Source organism: Chinchilla lanigera, unplaced genomic scaffold, assembly GCF_000276665.1.
Source record: "Chinchilla lanigera isolate Chin_1 unplaced genomic scaffold, ChiLan1.0 scaffold00063, whole genome shotgun sequence".
NCBI lineage: Eukaryota > Metazoa > Chordata > Mammalia > Rodentia > Chinchillidae > Chinchilla > Chinchilla lanigera.
Window position 1 is genome coordinate 13,594,568 of NW_004955464.1, and position 20,574 is coordinate 13,615,141.

General features: G+C 50.7%; 1 protein-coding gene across 8 annotated transcripts in view; it reads right to left on the reverse strand.

Moving 5' to 3' along the window:
* The window catches only part of Rnf220 (ring finger protein 220), a 215,439-nt gene that overhangs the window by 14,740 nt on the left and 180,125 nt on the right, over positions 1 to 20,574 (reverse strand). For 3 of the 8 annotated variants that reach the window (XM_013521650.1, XM_013521648.1, XM_013521649.1), the window contains exons 3-7: positions 13,430 to 13,475; positions 9,751 to 9,852; positions 3,974 to 4,016; positions 811 to 932; positions 318 to 450 (exon numbers count right to left, since the gene is read on the reverse strand). In XM_013521650.1, coding sequence (XP_013377104.1) covers positions 318 to 450; positions 811 to 932; positions 3,974 to 4,016; positions 9,751 to 9,852; positions 13,430 to 13,475 — 446 coding nt within the window. Of the gene's footprint in view, positions 1 to 317; positions 451 to 810; positions 933 to 3,973; positions 4,017 to 4,150; positions 4,400 to 9,750; positions 9,853 to 13,429; positions 13,476 to 20,574 lie in introns of those variants that run through there. The other 5 variants (XM_013521651.1, XM_013521652.1, XM_013521653.1 and 2 more) reach the window with 3 other exon arrangements.

Sequence of the window (20,574 nt, forward strand, 5' to 3'; positions counted from 1 at the left end):
TGGATTCTCATTTATCAGCCTTAAGAGGGATGGAGTGATAAATGCATAACCGTCCCTTTAATATTTTATGCAGGTGCTAACGCAGCTTGGCTGTCACCTTCAATGCATCACCCGAGGCTGAGAGCCCCCTCGTCACTCCTAGCTTGCGCTTCACAATTCCATTTCCCCACCCAAACACATCCATTTAATATGCGCATCACAGGCAGGCAGCCTGGTCACAAAGGAGCCCAACCAGCAGCAGTTCCCATGTAGCACGGATGACCAGCCACCGGCCCTGACTATCAGACTGTTACTGCTTATATGTTGGCTGCTTGTACCTCGGAAGCCACCTTCCAGGAGAGTGGTGGCCCGTATCCGCTTCTGCCCACACCACTCATACTCCTCAAAGCGATTGCTGTTCTCATGCTCGATGTCCACGGCATCCTCCTCAGCCATGCAGGAGCCTTCCCTCTGTGAAGAGCAGAGCAGGATCATGCAGGGCCTGGGCCATCCCTACTGCTCCCCAGAGCCTGCAAGGAGGGAGGGCACAAGCCCTAGCTCCTGTTGCAACATGGTAGATGGGGCCCCAGCTCTAGGGTTCCTCTGTTGTAAAAGAAATCCAGAGGTCAAAGACCTGGGACTCTTCCCAATAATTTACCACTGGAGCCCAAGGGGGTAGTGAGCGAGAGTTAAAGCAAAGGAAGAAAGCAAAGAACAGAGAAGCTGCTGAGACCACATGGAGATCCCAAGAGCCCACAGATTTGGGGACAGTCAGCAGCCGCCGTCACGGGAAGAGGGGGGAAGGAAGATAGGTGGCAATGGCCCCTCTACCTTAGAAAGGCAATGCTCCACATGCCTACTCATCGCCTGTTCCGATCCTGCCAGGGGGCGGTTGCACAGGGGACATACCTGCCCTTCATCTTGCTTCCTCCGTTTCATTTTCCCAATCCGAGCTGCATGGGAGACCGAAAATAAAGCACAGAATAAGCAGACTGGCACCAAAGCTCACGGTCCCAGTGGAGCAGACACAGCCTGACATGCTGCCAGCCGCCAGCCACCAGTCCTTTCGTTCAGTGCCTGTTCTGGCCCTCGTTTTGCTGAGCCTCCTGCTCTTTGGGGTCTGAGTCTTGCCAAGAGCACCTGGAGAGGAGACCAGTGCTGGGCTATGGAAGTGTCCATTCTCTGGCCACAGTTGGCTCAAGCTCAACCCATACCTATCTGCAGTGCTCAATGAGCCCAACAGGCAAAGATGCTCCATGTTGCTAGGTATCTTCTCAAGGGCCAAGACCACAGGCTCTTTTGTAATTCCAGACCTTTCTCCGCAACATCCTTCCCAGGGGGATTCATCAATTAAAACTGCTCTAGGGCCAACAGCCTGAGGATCCCTAACATCCTACCTAGAATTAGCCAGGAGGAACTTCTCTGATGCCCACTGGTCCCATCTTACAGGCAAGGAGACTGAGGTCCAGTCATAAAGGATCAAGAGGTCTGGGTCAGCCCTTGCATGGCTAGCTCAGAAGGTCCAGGGCACCTGGAGAGGGCAGCCCTTACTGTGCCCACCCAAACCTGTTCCATCACTTCTAATCAGTGCAAAGGGGTGGGCAGGCCCAAGGGAGAGGGCTGCCTGCCATGCCGTCCCGCAGGGGGCTCAGTTCCAAAGTGCACACTGCAAGCCCACAGCACTGCTAATTAATGCTGAGAGATGCAATCATTTCTAATTAGCTCACTAATCCCTCTCCGCAGCCCTCCTGTCACTGAAGCAGGAAAGGGTCAAAACAAGGGACTGTGTTCCCTCCAGTTCCACTCAGGATACAACAGCAGGATCAGAGATGTCCACTCTGGGACCAGTTAAATGGGGAGGGAGAAGGGAGCCTACTGAAATAAGGGTTTTCCACTGCAGGGTGCTGAACTTGATGGGACACTCATGAAGGTAGCAAAGGACAACACAGATGACAGGTGATATGTTACAATTTAGAGCATGTACTCTAGGTCTAGCTCAGAGCCAGGTACCTTACACAAGCAGGGTTGTTTACACTTATATCCTGAAACTAAGGTTGCATTTCCCCATTTTAATCGACAAAGAAACCCAAAGCCTAAAGCCATCAAGGCCCTTGTTCAAGTTGCTAACAAGTGGCAAGATAGGAAAACAGGCCTGACTCCCTAGGCCAGAATATTTTCTTGTCCCAAGAATCTCCTGACTAAGCAGCATCAACAAGACTGATCTCAGGGTGTGTTCAGGTCTCCAATTCCTGCCTGTTGAGGGTATGAGGCAGGGAGCCTCTCCAACTCTAGAAGAGAGTAGCCCCAGAATGCCCCAAAACAAAGGGAAAGTCACCAGCCCACCAGAATTGAGCATGAAGTGTGGGAAATCCTGGTCTATGGCCAAGTCCACCTCTTCAACATCCTATGTTTCCACTAGAGAGATATGACTGTTCTAGGGCCCCTCTGACTTTGTGCACTAAGATCCAAAGAGCTTTGCTTTGGCTGACCTAACCCTTGGAATCGGATGCTCAGGCCGCTCTGACACTCTAGAGCCAGGGCTAAGACGGAGAAGGGATATAAGACATTGGAAAGGCATTGAGCAGGGGCCCCTGAGAGTTCTGGAAGCCTAGTATGGAATAGTGTGCCAATAGTGTGCCAGGGGTCCTCACCTATCCTGCCTACAACCTGAGGGAATGCATCCCTGGGTAAGAAAGGGCTAACAATGAAGGTTCTTGGGTGACTGAATAAAGAACTGAATCTGAGTTGCTAAACAGCATCATAATGGATGCTCTCCCGCCCAGGACACCTAGACCAACAGATACTTTGTTGTAACCACACAAAGCTACCCCAACCGCCTGGGCTTCATCTTGAAATTCTCAGGTAAGCAATGTAGGTTAGGTTTTCTTCCTAGCCACTCATCTTTGAAACTCTGAACTAAACTTATTACACTGTGGTAAAGAGTTTTGTTTTCTGCCCAAGACTACTACTGAGATGGAAAGGTCAAAGCATTTGCCAAGGAAGTAGCAAGAACCACAGGTTCTGGAGGTAAACAAACCAGTTCAATCACCGCTCACCTACATCCTAGCTGTGTGATTCTGAACAAAGCACTTTTGCCTCTGAAAGCCTCTTTCCTTATTTACAAAATGTGTGTAGCATTTTCCTCTCAAAGGTGTCATGATAATGGTGCTTAACACGGTGCCAACCCATGATGAATGCTCTTTTCTAGGCTGGAGCTGAAGCTGGTAGTGGTGACCAATGGGAAGAGATGGCGACTCTTGAATGTCCATCGCCTCACTCACTCACCAGCGGGCCCAGAGACCCCAAGCCCTTTACTGCCAACCCCCACATACACCACACCCCAGTCTGCACAAAAAGCAAGGATCATTCAATTGTGTTGAGCAAACAGGAATGCTCCAGAGGTTTGAATCCAAAAGGGGGGCGCCAGGTAGTAATGCACGGTCGGCTTTCAGAGAAGGCCTCTAAGAGCTGTCGAGCCCACGCTGATCACCTTTGTGAAATGTGGGCCGACTGATAACTCAAAGAGCCCTGGGACGAGTTAGTTCCTGTTGCCGTGGGAACTCCAGATCTCACTGTATTGTCAAGTCTCAGCAGAGAGGCTGTATTCACACTACTGGGCACTGATTAAAAACTGGAAGAAAAACATTCTCAGCGCCCTGCCGGCTTGTATAGTGAGGTCCCAGTAGTTTGCAAATTCAAAGCTGAACTCCGAGTGGAATTGTGTAGCGTGTTCCTCTTTCTCCGGCATTTATTGCCCCTCAGGGTTCTCCAGGGGCTTTAGAGAGAGGATTGGGCATGAAGTGGGAACCATAACCTCCATTAGACAGACGGGGAAACTGAGGGCGGCAGCCTTGATTTGCACATATTCAGGCACTGTGACTGCGAAGCCAGGGGGGCCCAAAGTAGCACAGACCCAGACCAGCCAGGAGCAGCGGGCAGTGCGGCGGGGAGGAGGCCGGAGGTGGAGCGGAGGGAGGGGCCGGGCAGCACTCACCATTCAGTCGGGTCTGTCGGTTGGCTCGCACTCGCAGGAAGGTCTGGAAGGAGATCCCGGGCAGATACAAAAAAAGAGAGCAGAATGTCAGGCACTGCCGGGAGCCTCGACCCCCGCCCCAGCTCTCGACCCTCGTCCAGGCCTGCCCCGCCCCCAACAGCCCGTAAACAAACCTACTTCCTCCCTCCCGCCGGCCTCCCTGCTCCGCCGGCCGCTCCGGGCCCTCGGCATAGCCGCCGGGGCTGCTCTAACGGGACCCCGTGGCCGCCGCGCGGTGCCGTCCCAGCCCCAGCCTCCGGTGCTCCGGGCCCCGTGGCGGCCCGGCCAGCAAGGGCGACGATGCGAGCGGATTCCTCCCGGCTGCCCGGCGGCGGCGGCACCTCAGCTCCCAGCAGCGGCGGCGGCCATGTTGGGCCTGATCACATGACCTACCGCCGGCGCGCGCTGGAGGTGAAAGTTCACGAATGGGTGGGGGGCGCCGGACGGGACCGGGAAACTGCCGCTTGCACTCCAAGAGCAACCATTTGGGGCCATCCCCAGGGTCCCTCCCACCGCCCCTAAATCCTACCCGCCCCTGATTTAGCTACCGGGAGGTCGTTCACCCCGCCTCCCGCCGCCTCCCATTGCTGGGCTTCTTCCGCCCCAGCGCCGGTTTGCGGGCCCCGCCTCCAGCGCGGACGCCCCAGGCCAGAGGCTCCGAGGTGCTCCGTGGCTGGAAGGAGGCCCACCGTATACTGTCGTCCGCGGGCCGTCCTACTTTGAACTCCCAGCCCATCGCAGTCCTGTTGTTAGAGGACTTCCAAAATTTCACTGTCTGCTGGACGTTGTCTGGAGCTCCCACAGGCATTGCACATCTTTAAGGCCTGGGTTCTGAGTTCGTAAGGGGATGCTGACATCTACTGAGCTCACACACTTGAGAGTGGCCCTTGACCTCTCTTTTCTCCGTGATTCCTCACAATCAATCCTTTAGCTCTGTAGACTCTACCTTTAAAGACCTCTTAAATTTTCTTACCTCCACCCTCTTGTGTATCTTCTAGGCATCCTCCTTTCAGGTCTGACTAAAGCATGCTTTCCCTCCCATAAGAGTACTTACAGGTCTACATAGCTTGTATACCACCAGGCTGGGGCCATGTGAGAGTCACTCGGGTGAACCCAGAGCCCACTATGGCACTTAGCATAGACAAGACACCCCTGAGTGATGCTTCAGTGACTATCCGCATTGGTAACTGCTCTGGTGCATAATTTTTTTTTTTTTGGTACTAGGAATCGAACTCAGGACCTTGCCGGGCAGGTAGGTGCTTGTGCCACTGAGCTATAGCCCCGGCCCTCTGGTGTATAGTCATATTAGCTCTCAATTTGCAGCTGCCTCCCAGCTCATCTTTTGGTCTCCAGTTTCTCTCCCTGCAACCCATCCTTCACATTTCACACAGGGTACTTCTTTTGTGCAAAATTAACCTGGCATCCCCTTTAAATCCTTCAATGGTTTTCCATGTAGAAGACCTGCATGGTGACCAGTAAAGCCCTGCCGTGCCCTGCCCTGTTTGCTTCTCTAGACTCTTACCACACCAACTCCCTCCCTTCACACACTCCTCGTCACACTCAGCTTTGCAGAGCTACCTGCAGCTCTTTTAGCCCTCCTTGCTCAGCACTCCAGTGTCCCTTGCTGAGGTAACTGTTGTTTATCTTCAGAACTCTGACAAGGTTTCATTTTTTTTTCACCTCCACGGTTGGGTTTGTTACCTCCTGAACTGTTTTCACAGTTCTTTGGTGTCCCTCTGATCACGTGTATTTTCACTGTTTACATATCTGTCCCTTCTACATGAGAGGTTGTCTCTATCCAGTCACCCAACACAGGGTCTAACGTGAAGGAGGTACCAGTAGGGGAGAAGGACCTCATGAGGGAATTCCTGAGCCAGTGCAGGGCTGGGAAAGTGCTATAGTTTAGTTCTTGAATATTCCTCAAAAGCCCATGTGTTAAAGTCTCAGTCCCCAGCTTGGTGCTCTTGAGAGGTGGCAGAACCTTTAAAAGGTGGGGCCTTGTGGGAGGTCTCCAGGTCATGGGGAGCAGGTGTGGCCTCAAAGAGACCGGGATTCCAGTCTCTTCTTTTCTTTTTTGCTTTCTGGGCATGAAGTGAGTGATTTTGTTCCACTGTGTTCCTGCCATGATGTGCTGCCACATGTGCCAACCAATCATAGACTGATATCTCTAAAACTGTGAACCAAGATAAATCATTTCTCTTTATGAATCGATTGTCTCAGATATTTGTTATACTAATGGAAAGCTAACACAGAAAGAATCTAGGATTCAGAGCCTGACAGACTCAAGTTCAAATTTTGACTCTTTTTCATAATTTGTTATTTTATTTTATTTATTTAATTAATTATTTCTGTAGTCTTTTTGAGCCAGGGTTTTGCTATGCAGTTCAGGCTGACCTTGACTCACTTTGTAGCCTACGCTAGTTTTGAAGTCACTGCAGTTCTCCTGCCTCAGCCTCCCAAGTGCTGGGATTACAATTGTGTGACACCACAGCCAGCTTGGAGTGACTTTTCTAAAAAACATAAATTATAGCCAGGCATAGTGGCACATGCCTGTTATCCCAGCGCTCGGGAGGCTGAGGCAGGAGGATTGTAAGATTGAGGCCATCCCGGGTTACACAGCTAGACCCAGTCTCTCAAAATACATACATAGGTAAAGTCATGCCTCTTCTCTAGGCTTATCCCCTGAGTAAGAAATAAGGGTCAGTAAGTCCTAGCTTGTGCAGCTGGCATGAGGGCAAAGTGAGGTAATGGTAGGCATTCAGCAGGGGCTAAGTACAGTAAATGGAAATCCAAACCAGAAATCAATATCCTCTGCTTTTAACGCCTAGATTAACAGTTAAGTCCAACACAACCACACAACTGCTACTAGGCAGGCTTTGTGTAAAGTGCTAGATACCTATTTAGTGCCTAGGTTGCTTTCCAACTTCACCTCCCACCAACCCCCTTTTCTTACAGCACATCCAGGGAGGGTTGGCATTAATTCAGTGAGTAGCCTCCTTTCCAACAAAACTGAGCTGCCAGCAGGTCTCCAAATGCACCATCCTGTATTACACCTCTATGTCCTTTGCACATAGTATTGCCTTTATGTGAAAGTACCTTTCTTCCTTGTTATTCAAGTGAACTCCTATTCCTCCTCTGAAACCCTGTTTACTTCTTATGCGAAGTAGGTATACTTCATTACTTCTTATGTGAAGCGTGCTGTGAGTTCCCTTTCCTTCCACATTTTATGAAGCATCTTTATGAGCTTGTCATAGCACGTCAAATGCTATGCTGTAAGTCTCTGTTTGCCAGTCTAGCCCCTTGAAGGCAAGGACACTGGGCTAAGCATGAGTAGTACTAGATAAACGTTTGAGTAAGGGAAGGATAGGACAAGGTCTTTGCCTTGGAGGAACTCCAAGTCCAATGAAGAGTCAGATTCATTGTGATAGATTAAATGTGGCCACAATTCTTTGCTTCTGTTCTTAAGAGCTGCATTTCTTCATCCCTTGATTAAGGGCTACTTTTGTGACTTGCTTTGCCCAATAAAAAGTGGTGGAAGTCATGCTGCATGAGTTACAGCTTTTAATCTCAAGAAACCCTGCAGTTTTGATTTTCACTGTCTTGGTGGGACACTTCTGGGTGACTGCTAAGCAAAGGAGTTGAGAGGCCATATGGAAAAGAACCGGGGCCAACCTCCCAGACATGTGGAGAGAACAGTGGGACTTTCTAGCCCAGCTATGCCTTAGAGGAATGAGCTGCATCAAGTGAAGAAATGCCCAGTCAACCCGCAGAATCATAAGAAATGATAACTTGTGTTAAGCCAGCAAGTTTTGGGATACGAAACAGAAACATACCTAAACAAGTGATCGTGATATAAGGTGATGGGGCAATCACAGGGCCACACAAGGATCATGAGAAGAGAGAGCTAATCAAAAAAGGCTTCTTAGAGGAGATGGCATTGGGGATGTTGAAAGGTAAATAGAGATTTGATGCAGTGGGGTGAAATAATACTGTTAGAAGCAGCAGCTCATGTAACGATAAGGAGGCAAGAAGGACACATTCAGGGAGTGGATAGTGTTAATTTAGTGAGCTTAGATCATGGGATTCAAGGAGAGCAGCATCAGGAATGGAAGGTGGAAATATAGGTTACATCTAACCCACAGAAGCCCTTTGTACCATGCAAAGGAACTTGAACTTTATATTATAGGAAATCAATCTGATTTGTCCTATAAGAAGTGTTCTTAGAGTCCAGAACAGGGTTTGGGTCTTCACTTGGGCTGCAAAGGACTCTGGGGGGCACCTGGACCTCTAGAGGCTTCCTCATCTCTCAAAGTTAGCTATTTGTACAATGTGTGTGAATGTATGTGTGTGTGTGTGTGTGTGTGTGTGCACACATGGTCATATGTATATACTTTCAGGAAAGCCTCTTACATAAGCCCTATGCTTTCCTCATATATTGTAGACAATAAAAGAAACACCAAAATTTTTGGGATAGGGATGGGAGGTCTAGGAGAATAGGCAAGCTTTGCTGGGTAGTTTCTGTTTTCCTAGCTGAGCACACAGCTAGGCTGATGCTGTGAGTGGAGTAGGAGGAGGGGCCTCTGTAGGCAGGACTCTGCCTGTCCTTGGAGCGGAACTGTCCAGGACAGAGCTTTGTCTGCCTGAGACCAGAATTCATTAGAATTAGGTCATTTCTCTACCTGGAATCAGGGTTGTCTGGATCAGGGAGATGTCTCCCACTAACTGGGCTGTCACTCTTAAAACCTAGTCCACGATAGCAGGAATCCCTCTCCAAGACTGGCACTTTGGGCAGTGTAGTTTGAGTCTCATACAAAGGCATCCATCAAGGAGATGCCAGCGGAGGCTGGTGTTCAGCCTGCCCTTGGCATTCCCCTGTCTGAGCTCTGCACCCTGTGACGGGCTGTGACAGCTGGGAGGAAAGGGTATCTGAGCGGACACCTTTCTCTAGTTCCAAGCAAGGCCTTGTGTGTGCCAGCAGAGTCCCTGGCTGTCTACCCTAGCTTATTGGTCCCTGCTGTTCTGCCTTTTCATATCAGACCAGGGCTGTTTTTCCCTTTTCACATCAGGCTCCCTGGGAAGCCCTGTTGCCATTTAGACAAATGTTCCTTGGAGCAGGGCCTTGTTTTCTTAACATCTGATGGGGATCTCAAAGGCCAGACTCTACCTCTCTTCAGATAAAAGCTCCCCGGGAGAGGAGGATTGCCTTCTCCTTCCTACCACAAAGAAGGTTCATGTCTAGCTCAGCTGTAACCCTTAGGCCCCCTTAGTGCTCTCTGTTTTAGTACTGTATGATTAGTCCCTTCCTGTTTGCCCAAGATACCCACAGGCAATGTCTGCCTCTTTCTCTATCTGGGCCTAACACCAGGGTTTGGCAGGATTGAATGGTTATTTGCTCAAGGGATCCTGCTTTCAAAGTCTGAATTCTTCAGTGATTCTGCGCTATGTCTTGGGTCTTCATAAAACAGAATCTCATGGGAGGATGGATGCATGCTTCAGAGGTGCTCAGAGCTCAGTGAGCCTAGGGGTCTTTGGCGCCTCTCCGTAATATCTATCTACTTAAGGCCCATTCTGTATACCTGGGCCTTCTGAGTTCACATAGGGACCCTACAAAGACACAGAGGAAATCAAATGCACTCCCTCCCAGGGCCCAAAGAGGAGGGTGGAGTTGGCATGCCTGAGTGCCGTTGAAGCCCCTCCTCAGTGAACTCATTTCTGGTTACCTGCCACCCCCTCCTCACCTGGTATCTGTCTGAGTGGTGCAGGTCATCGGTGGCAGATGAGTGTGGTGACGCTGTGGGAGACTCTCCTTCCCTCTTGATGGAAGCAGACAATAGGAGAGACTGGAAGAAGAAAAAAGACACGAGGCCTCAGACTCCATAACACCCATGGTCAGTGCCCGTGAGTCCCCAGTCCTGTGGAGCTTTGGGAGTAAGGCAGAGGGACAGAAGGGCAGTCTAGAAACCCTGAAGGCGTGTGAGGCAAGACATGTGGGAAAGGATGGCTGATTTTAGGGCTGGGTAGAGTCAAAGCCTCCTCCACACTTGCTTTGCCTAAGTGGGTTCCAGTGGGTTCAACTATACATGCTTCATTCTTTTAGAGAACAGACACTCTAGGACCCCCTTGAAGGGTTGGGGGAAAAGCCACATACCTGCCACCCCACCTGCCCTAATACAGGCTGATGGCAGCCCCACAGTGGAGACAGTAAATTAAATAGTATGTATGAATTTCCTGTGTGGAGCTAGGGATGTACGCTGGGTCCATTTATCCCCATGCTGTGGCGATGACCCTAGCAAAAACCCCAACAAAACTAATCCTCTCGTGTCAATCCTGCACAACCTCTTCTACATACGCCTGCAGTTTAGATTAATAAACTGTCTGCTTTAAATTGTATGTGAGCACCACAGTTCTAAATACCATGTGGCACATTCGGCCTGAGAGCCAGCTCTTGCCAAGGCCTGTTCAGCTGCAAACTAGGGGCCTGGAGACCTGAAAACAATCCATACTTCCTCCCCCAACCTTCTCCAGCCTGCACACAATTCCCTAGGAGTCCTCCCCAGCCTAGAAAACCATGCCAAATCGCCAGTGACAGCCCAAAGAAAGCAATTTGGGAAAGATGGAGCAGCCATTTATCCTTCATCTCTAACTGAGCCTTAGGATGTGACCCGCATGCAGTGGGCAGGCTGCACATCCTCAGTGAGGGCCAGGGAAGGAGAGGGGCAGATGCTGGCCTGGCTGGCTGGGCTCTCTGCCTTGCCCACAGCCTGGCCCAGGGGCTGGAGGAGACACGAGGCTGCAAAGGGCCTAGGGTGGGATTTCCTGTAACTGGAAGCTCCCTCTGTAGCCCAGCAGGACACCTGGGGGGTGACTCAGCCCAGGACCAGAAAGGTGTTCTCAGGCAGTGTCCTGCTCTGGTCCCAAGGAGGATGCTGAGGAGGGGAAACGATGTGGGACCCCCTGACCATGAGAAAGCTCATGCTTGTTTGGTCAAGTTCTCTTTTTGATCCCCCTCTCTCTCCCTCTCCCTCACTTCCTCCTATGTCTCCCCCCACCTTTCTGTCTCTCTCTCTCTCTGTCATTCTCTCTAGGTTAGAAGCCCTGAGAGGCCTCAGCATTACACCTGGGGCAAGCAGAATAAAAAAAGGTCACTGGCGCTTTTTAAACATGGACCAAAAAGCAGTAAAATGTGTTTTGAAAAAAAAATCCCGGCATTAAATCATGACTTTTTGCCTGGCTCTTCGCCTCATTAAAAGTGGCCTTTTGGAAGGTAAAATTATCATTGTAAGCGATAAGATCTTTAAGAAAATAATTCACGGCTTCTTCACCCTTTAATATGATAGCCGCCACCGGCTAATTTTTTTCTTAATGGCAACGAGGCCATCAATCTTGTCTAAGGCCCCCTTGCCCTCTCCTCCTCCCTCTCTCCCTCTCCCTGTCCTCTTCCTCTCTTGCTTCAATCTTCTAGCTCCTATTCTTCCCCCATGACCCGCTTCCCTCAAGCCTAGGTCAAGGCCAAGGGTAGGCCAGAAACTATTCAGCTCAGGGTGTGAGCATGTATGTGAGGTGAGTAGCCTCTGGTGATCACTGTGCCTGTATCTGTGGGTGCAGGGATGTGCTCAGGTTTAAGACTTCCTGGGTGTGCCCTGGGATCTGGCTGTTTGTGTGGGACTACGCATGTGGGAGCTAGGTGTGGAGGAAGACTGTGTCCTCACAATACAGGCTTCTGTGGTGTCCAAGTCCTCAGGCCCGCTAGGTGTCAGACGTCACTAGCCTGGAAGCTTGGTCATGACCTTCCTGCACCTCACCCTTAAATACTATAGGCTGGGCCAAACTCAGCAGTGTGGTTCCTTACTTCTAACTCTAAGAGGCCTGGCTTGCCTACCTTTCCTCTTTAGGACCGGGAAGCCTTTGCCTCCTTGACCAGACCTGCTGCAATCCAAGACTGGGCCAGGTTTTCCTTCCTCCTCTTCCAGTTAGGTATAGCTGAACAACTTCTTGAAAGAAAGTGCGAAGTCCACCTCCACCTTTGCCTTCCCCTCAGTACTGGGATTGAACTCAGGGCCTTTGCACTGAGCCATATCACCAGCTATTTATTTATTTACTTTTGAAACAGGGTCTCACTAAGTCACCAACTTATCCAGGCTGGGCTTGAACTTGTAATTCATCTGCCTGAGCGTCACAGAGTGCTGGGATTACAGGTGTGTGTCACCATGCCTGGCTAGTCTGCCCCTCTTAAAGGCCTGCATGGTAGCTGGGTCAACCCTGTAGAAATGATACCTGTCATGATGGCTCCTTTTCCAAAACCATCCTCTCGGAAGTCACCAGTGACTTTTAGCCTTCCAAGTACAGTGGGTCCCCTCACCAGCCTTGCCCTGTTGGATTGCTGACTACTCCATATAGTTCAAAACTTTTTTCCTTAGCTTTTGAAATACCATGCTCTTCTGTAGCCCCCCTAATTTACAGACTATCCCTTCTCTGTCCTTCCTGGCCTCCACAACCTTATCTTGACTATAAATGCAGGAGTCCCTGAGATTCTTGTTTGGGGGTTTGCCCTCATCTCCCCCTGTACTCTTCCTCACTGACTTTATTTCCCAAGCTTCAATACCTCCTCCTCACTCCCCATAACATACACTAGGGGGTTGCTGTGAGAGCTTGTAAGCAGGCATGAGGAGGGCAGGGGATACTCAGGGAGTAAGGGTTAAGTCTTCCTCTGTAGGTCTCTATGTCCTCAAAGGCATCACCTTTGAGGAAGTAGCACCATCAACCTCTGCGGCAAGTATGGGAGTTCTTGGTATAAATTATGTCATTGTGCTAGGGTCTCTCCGACCCCTCCTTTGTGCCAGATACTTGCTGTTCACCTTTGCTTTCATCTGATGCTTTCAATTTTTCTCTAGTAGTGTCTGCCCTCCCTCTCTCCCTCTTTTTCTCTCTCTCTCCTGTCTTCTGAGGCCTTGAACTGTCTGGCTTGACTGAATTTCTTTTTCTTTTTGTGGTGGGAATCAAACTCATGACCTCATGCTTGCCAGGCAGGCACTGTGTCACTGAGCTGTATCTCCAGCTCCTGAATTTCTATTTATTTTTTCATGTGCTGTAGTTTACCTTCCTCCTGAGTTTCCCCAGCCTTAGGGTCTGGGTTGCCCACATTCCCGAGCTGCTCTTCACCTTGACCCCTATTCTAGCTTGAAGGGGAGGAAGTCAGATGACCATATAGCCACACTCACACACAGACCACACACATGCACACATGCACAGATACACATATACAAACACACAGGGCAGCCCTAGGCCTCAGGCTGATGTTCAAGCCCTGGAGACAGTTGGGAATCCAGGAAGTGTTTTTTTTTTGTTTTTGTTTTTTTTTCAGGAGAAACCAAGTCTAGGTTAGGATGGGCAGGAGGAAAAATATAATTGACTACCTACCTTGGGGGTGCCTGGAGCCATGACATCCTTCAGAAGAGAATTCTTGCTGCCAAGAAAGAAGAGAACAGGGTGACCATTCCACCTGCTGCTCGGGGCATGCAAGAGGAGAGTAGCAAGAAGACCCCAAGGAGAAGGCATAGCCAGCCTAGCCCAACCTAGCCCAGCCAGCTCACAGACCTCCACCCCGTTCATCTGGTCCAGTAGCCGAGCCTAGCTCAGCCTCTGTCAGGGGCCAAGGGCCATGCTGGCCATGGGCAGGGGGATATAGATGCTACCTATGGGTCTGGGGAAGGAGACTTTACCTCACTCCTGGGATCAGCCCTGATGATTGTGCCTGTCCTAGAGGCTCCCTGCTCTCACCCCAGTCCCCAGCCTGCTCTTAGCTCCTATGGGATTGGGGTGATGGGGCTGACATGGCTCTTGTCAGTTCTCCCTCCAACACGCTGCAAACTGTGTTAGGCCAGGAATGATCTCCCCCTGATTCAATTTGTCAGTCCTAGGCCCTCCAGCATCGGGCGCGGCAGGCGGGCGGGAGCTGGGCCCTGAAATATGGTGGGCAGCGCAGAGCAGGCGGGGGTCCGGGGTGGGAGGTGATGGATGGGCTGTGGGGGAGGCAAGGACTGTGTTTAATAACAAAATTGGTATGCAAGGCCACATCCCGCGCTAAGCATGAGTGATCCAGAGCCACAAAGTATTACAAATCCCCGCTAAACAGATGCTGACAATGGAACAAGACGTATCAAATCAGATCCACTTCAGAAACATTAATATCCCTGTTCCTGTCCCTCCCTGCCTGCTGCCTCCACTATGCTTGCTGCACCTGTGCTCACACATTTGTGCATGTAGACACACACACACACACACACACACACACACACAGATACATGCACACAGAGGTGCTGGATATGCGTGGAAGTAGATGCAGCATATTTTCCCACACAGGCACACAAACGAAGTATATGTGTGGAGTGTACCACAGAATGCACAAAAGACACAGATGTGCACACATCCAAGGTAGAATATATGGGGCACATACAGATTTACAAGGTGTATTCACAGGGAACACTTGCAGGTATCCTCATGCACCCATAGGGCCAGACATAGGCACACCCAAAAGCACACCTATGCTTTTCCTAGGCAAAAGCATAGGACGATTTGTCCTCATGTTGGCAGTGTGTGTATGTGTGTGTGTGTGTGATGGTTTGTATCTGGTTGTCCCCACAAAGCCTCGTGCAGTCATGGGGCAGGCTTCTGGAGTTTTTGATTGATCCATTATCCAATGCTGGGACTATGAGTGTGAGTGCTACACCCGGCCTGGGGCAGATAGTTTACATAAGTAAGGGAGTGCAAGAGGCTGCTTGCCGCCACTCCTCCCTTTTGCTTTTGCTGCTTTTGCTGTCTTCTGCTGCCATGAACGGTTGCCTTCTGCCATGTGCCACTCTGCCTTGGAGCCAGCCAGGTATGGACTGAAACCTCCACAAAATGTGAGCTAAATAAACCTTTCCTTCCTTAATTTGGGTGTCAGGTATTTTGTCTCAGCAACGAGAGAAAAGTAGCCAAGACAGAATTGTGTGTGTGTGTTTACTCACCCAGGGAAATTGGCAATATCTATATATCTATTTTTTTGTGGTGATGGGCTCAAATTCAGAATCTCACTTGTGCTAGGCAAACACTCCACCACTGGGCTATACCCCTCCCCCAAAGATATTTTCAATTGTTGAAACTGGGGCAGGAGAGGGGGGCTGCTACTCGCATCTAGTGGGTGAAAGATATTAAGCATCCTAGAGTCTTAGACAGCCCCTCTCTCACAACACAGACTTATCTGACCCAAAAACATCAATAGTGCAAAGGCTGAGAAGCCCTGGTCTAAAGGCAGAAACATATCCACAGACTATAATTTTGCCAACAGGCACGCATACATCCAGTCACGCCCAGAGACTCAGACACGCATACAGATGCACAGGGCCACAGGGTCATATTCCCAGACACATGGCCATAAAGACAAATTCATAACAGCTACACAGACTGCATGAAGAGCTACCCCTGCACACAAGTCCACATAAACATGGGAATAGATATAGGCACCAGTACACACCCGGCTACAAATGCACCCACAGGTGGAGTCACTGGCACACACACAAACACACATACATCACATTGCAGAGGCTACTAGGTCCAGCAGCAGGGTGAGGTCAGGTCTGAGGGTGAAAATAGAGCTGTTTCCCAGTGTAATCACACAACAGGGACATCACAGAGTAGGAGGGACAGCCAGAAGAGGTTCTGTTTGATTACATTTTGTTCATAAATGGTCCTTGCCCTTCCCTGATGGATGCACTGAGGATACAGGGGGGAAACTGAGCTGATCTGGAGGAGCCACTGGTTGGTTCGTGACTGCTATTATTCTGTCACCATTCCACCTACAAAATGAGGCACCTATTCTCACTGCTGCTTCTGTGCAGAGCCAGCTCCTTGTGGTGCTCAATAAAGTGGGATTCAGAAAAAAAATGAGACTGCTATTGTATACACTGTTCTCACCAGGCCCTGCTCTGGAGTGGGATGTACTATCTAGTTAGATCAGGCGAGAATAGAAGAAAAAAAAAAGGAACAAATGATCATTGTTGTACCCACTATATATGATAGACACAGAGTTTGTATGCATTATCTTACGGAATCATCACAAAAATTTTACAAAACTAACAGGTTAAGAACATCTTTGTATTCCCACAGCCTGTGGAGGGTCTGGGATATGAGTTTGGATCTAAACAAGTCCAAAGTGTTAGAGAGATATATAGATATAGTCTCACTATATTGCCCTGGGTGGTCTTGACCTCCCAGACTTGAATGATCCTCCTGCATCAGCTTTCCAAGTAGTTGGGACTATGGGTGCACAACACCACACACACCTAGCTCAGGGTGCTGATTTTTAATTGCCTGCTTGGTCTCACAGGGCTTAGGCTCCAGGGCAGAACTGTTCTCTTTTTTCTCTTCCTTTTCTGTGACTTTAGGGAGGGTTTTACGGACCGTGGGCTTCACTCTCCTGGGCTGCTGAATAGAATGAGGCCCTTCAGGGTCAGGTGGTGCAGCCTCTCACTTGGCAAAGCCCATCATCTAGATCTTTTTCTAGCAACATTCTTCCCTTTCTTTGCACGAAAAGAGTACAGCATCAGACTCATTCCCTTGCTCTGAGCCAGGGCCCCTCCCTACACTTCCTTCACCAACCTCCAAGTTGCCTTGGTCCTCCAGAGACTTCTCTTCCAGAGAAGAGCTTGGTGAGAGGCTGCTTGGAGCAGGGAGGTCTGAGCCCAGCTGTCCTGCCCGCAGCCTGGCTCCCACCCAGCCCATCAGCTCTGCCTTCTGTCCCTCCCTGTTTCCACAGCCTGCCCTCAATGATTTCCTCCCTTGCTCAGTCACTCGCTGCCTAGTGATCCATGGGTTTTAAATTATAACTGGGACCCAGGAAACGCGTTCCTAAGTACAATATTCATGGGCTGGGCTGACACTTTTAATTAAGGTGATTTACACTGAATTATCCTTGGAAATAAAGAAATGGTGCACTGCCGGGGAATAAACCATCATTACCAGCCGCCTTTGTAAGTTACACTTCGTTTTAATCTATTTGGGGAATTGTTTATCTAGTTCATTACCCAACCAAACACCGAGGCCGGCCTTAAATAAGGCTTAAGTGGGGGTAGGGGCACTGCCATCTCCCTACCCCGCCTCTCCTCTAGAGTCACCCAGCCTCCCGTTGGCTTCATTCAGCCCTTTTAAAGCACTGCCCAGAGAACTGGCTTCCCAGCCTAGAAGCCGGCTCTCTCAGTGGCTCTGGAAGCCTCTCGGAGGGGACCTCAGCTCAAGCCCCAGCAAACTAGGCCCCACTTTCAGTGCTGTACAAATTCTCTATGTGCAAGGCTCTTTCTTCTTTCTGGATGGAAATTCCAGTCTGAGGGCCACAGAGAGGTCTGGGGCCATCGCCTGCCACTTGCCCTTCCATCTTCGGCCCCTATCTGTGTCCCTACTTGTCTCTTTGTGCATATCCAGTCCCCACCCCTCGCCATCCTAGAGATGTCTTGGCTCAGCTCTTGCCCAGAGCCCTGCCCGATGCCCTCTTGCCTTCAGCACTTGCCTCTCTGCCACCTCCACTCTCCAGATCATCTGAGTCAGGGAGAGGTATTCCAGCCAACTCCTCTGGCTTCCTTTTCCCCAGGTCTCTCTCATCATTCCCGCTTCTGCATCCTGCCTGCCATTGGCCCTGTCCTGGGACCCTGCGCTGTCTCTGCTCCTGGTTTGCACTCTGCCTGGCCTCCAAGCCATTCTCCTATAGCTCAGCTTGCTCTGGTGGTGTTCGTTTCTTGTCATCTTGGCTCATGACTGCTCTCTAGCATCCCCTCCAGCATGTAAGGCCCTCCACAGACTGTCCTTGACCTCACTTTGCCCTTTCTGTTCTTGCTGGCTAGGTCCTGACATCTCAGGGAGCCCTGGTGGGAAGCAATGAGGAGAAAGACAGGGAGAGGTTTGTGGGCACAGTCTCTGACCTCAGAGGTGAAGCTTTGAAAGCTGTGGGTGCTGTGCCCGGGGAGCTCCCGGCTCTCTTCCTGTGGGGGCCTGGGTGGCGGTGTACCTGCGGGAACATGCATGGGGGGAAGGCAGCTTTCAGGGTGCATGTGTAAGTGCATCCGTGTGTGCGTGTGTGTGTGTGTGTGTGTGTGTGTGTGTAGTGGGGAGGGGGCTGTGCACACCTGTGTCTGTGAAAATCAAGCTCCCTAGCTTGGGCTGGAAGACCCCTGCTTCTCTGTGAGCCTTTGGGCTGTCTCAGATAACAGCTTGTTGGGGTGGGGTGGGGCCTGCAGAACAGGCCCACCCAGAAAGCTCCTCAGGCAGAACGGCAGGAGGGAGGCAGCAGGTAAGGGAGGGCACTCTGGGCCACCTCCCAGGTTCAGGAGGGCCTGGCTGAGGATGGGGGGCAGGGCACAGAAGGCCAAGGGTTGTAAGAGAGGAGGGGAGGAGCCCACAAGGCCAGACAAGGGAGGGGAGCAGGGTGAGGAGGAGCCTAGGAGGCAAACACAGAGGGGAGGATTGGGAGAGCGAGGGAGGAGGCCACGGATGGGGGATGCCCACATTTGGCTTCTGCCCTTCCGTGGGACTCAGTTTCCCCATCTGTAAAATGGCCAGTCCCAAGCCCCCTTTTGTTCAGGATTCTGATGGCGGGAGGAGAAAAGAGGGGCGTATCTAAGAAGCCCTGAGCCTCCTCTGTCCCCAGCCTCCTCTGCCTGCCTCCCGCTGCCCTGAAGCCAGCGGGGGTGGAGGGTGGGGGTGGGTGGAGAGGGTGCGAGGGCACCAATGCCGACCCCCCACCCCCGCCAGCCCCAGGGAGCGGCGCTCCTCGGGAATTTATCACGCACCCAATTACAATGTTAATTGGCAAGTTCCTGAAATCAATTAATTCGCAAATTTTTTCCAATTAAAAATCCAGATAAATCACAGGGCAGTCCGGCCTGCAGTGGGTGGGCGCGGCTGCCCTTGAACGCCTTTGCCGGCCGGGCGCTGTCAGCCGGGGCGCGGGGGCCCAGACAGATAAAACCATCGACCCGTCGCCGCCAGCTTCGGCTGTATCGATCTGACGGGATTTCACTTGCTGTGCAGATCCCGCCGTCCGGCTGTCAGACACCCGGGGTGGGGGCGTGCCGGGCGCAAGGCGTGCGCGTGCGGGGCGTGAGGGCGCAGGGGGTGCGGGGACCACTGGACGCGACTGCCGGACGGCAGGGAGAGGGCGGGGCGCTGGGCGGGAGCGGTGTGGAGGAGAGCGTGCTCCAAGATCAAGGAGGAGGGATTGTGCTGGTAGTGGGTGGAGCTGGACGAGGCAGGCTGAGGGTGGTAGGGTACCCTGGGCAAGGCAAGTGTGGGACCCCACCAAGGAGGCAGAGGATCGGGCCCTCAGGGCCCTCAGGGCACACGGCTAGTACAAAACTGCAGGTCTCCACCTCTGCCTCTGTTTTCTGTTCCCCTTGAGAAGTCCTCTGTTGGGAGCAAGTTACACAGAACTCCTAGACAGGCAAGGTGTGGCACTCAGCTGCCGATGTTTCTTTCACTCTGCTCCTGGCTGGTCAGTGCCCCGTGTGTACGTGCAGGGATTAAGAGGATAGGCTCTGGCGTCAAACTGCTTGAGTTTAAATCTTATTGTTAGCACTTACACGCTGCAGTGTTACAGTGTTACTTAACTCTTCCATGGCTGTTTCCTCATCTGTGAAACGGGGGTAATCATCACAGTCATGTGCCACATAACAATGTTTTTGGCAACGGTGGACAACATATATGACAATAGTTCCATATGATTATATTGCCTAATGACATTGTAGCCATCTTACCGTTTTTTATTTTTAGACAATGTCTTATTATGCAGTCTAGGCTGGACTTGAACTCATTATATAGTCCAGGCTGACCTCAAACTCCAGATCCTCCTGCCTAGCCTCCTGAGTGCTGGGATTACAGGTGTGTGCCACCATGCTTAGCTGGCATCCTAGTTTGTGTAAGAACGCTGTATGGTGTTTATTTGACAAAATTGCCTAAGGATGAATTTCTCAGAATGTATCTCCATCATCAATTAACATGTAACTGTACCATCTACCTTAGAGGGATGTAATGACAATTAAATAAATTAACAGTGTAAAATACTTGGCACATAGTGTTTAATAAGGCTTATTAGTTACCGTTAATAAAGTCTTTTGTTGGAATTTTAAGGTATGCCTACAAATTCTTTTGCTACTCCTCTTGTTCAAGAGGCAAAGCTTACAGAGCTTGATTCTCCTCCCTTCAAGAGAGAGGAGGCTAGACTTGATGACGTATTTCTAATGAATAGCATAGGGTATAGGCAAAGCAATAGTGTATGGCTTCCTACACTAGGAAAACGCACTGTGGCTTCCTCCTTAGTCTCTCTCAGATTACATGCTTGAGGGAGGTCAGCTGCCATGTTAGAGGGAAGCTCAAGTAGCCCTTGGAGGAACCCACATGTAGAAGAACTGAGGTCTCCTGCCAAGGGCCATATGAAGGGACCCATTTTGGAAACATGCTGCAGTCCCAGGCAGACCTTCAGGTGATTGCACTCTTCACTGACATCTTGATTACACTCTCATGAGAGACTCTGAACCAGG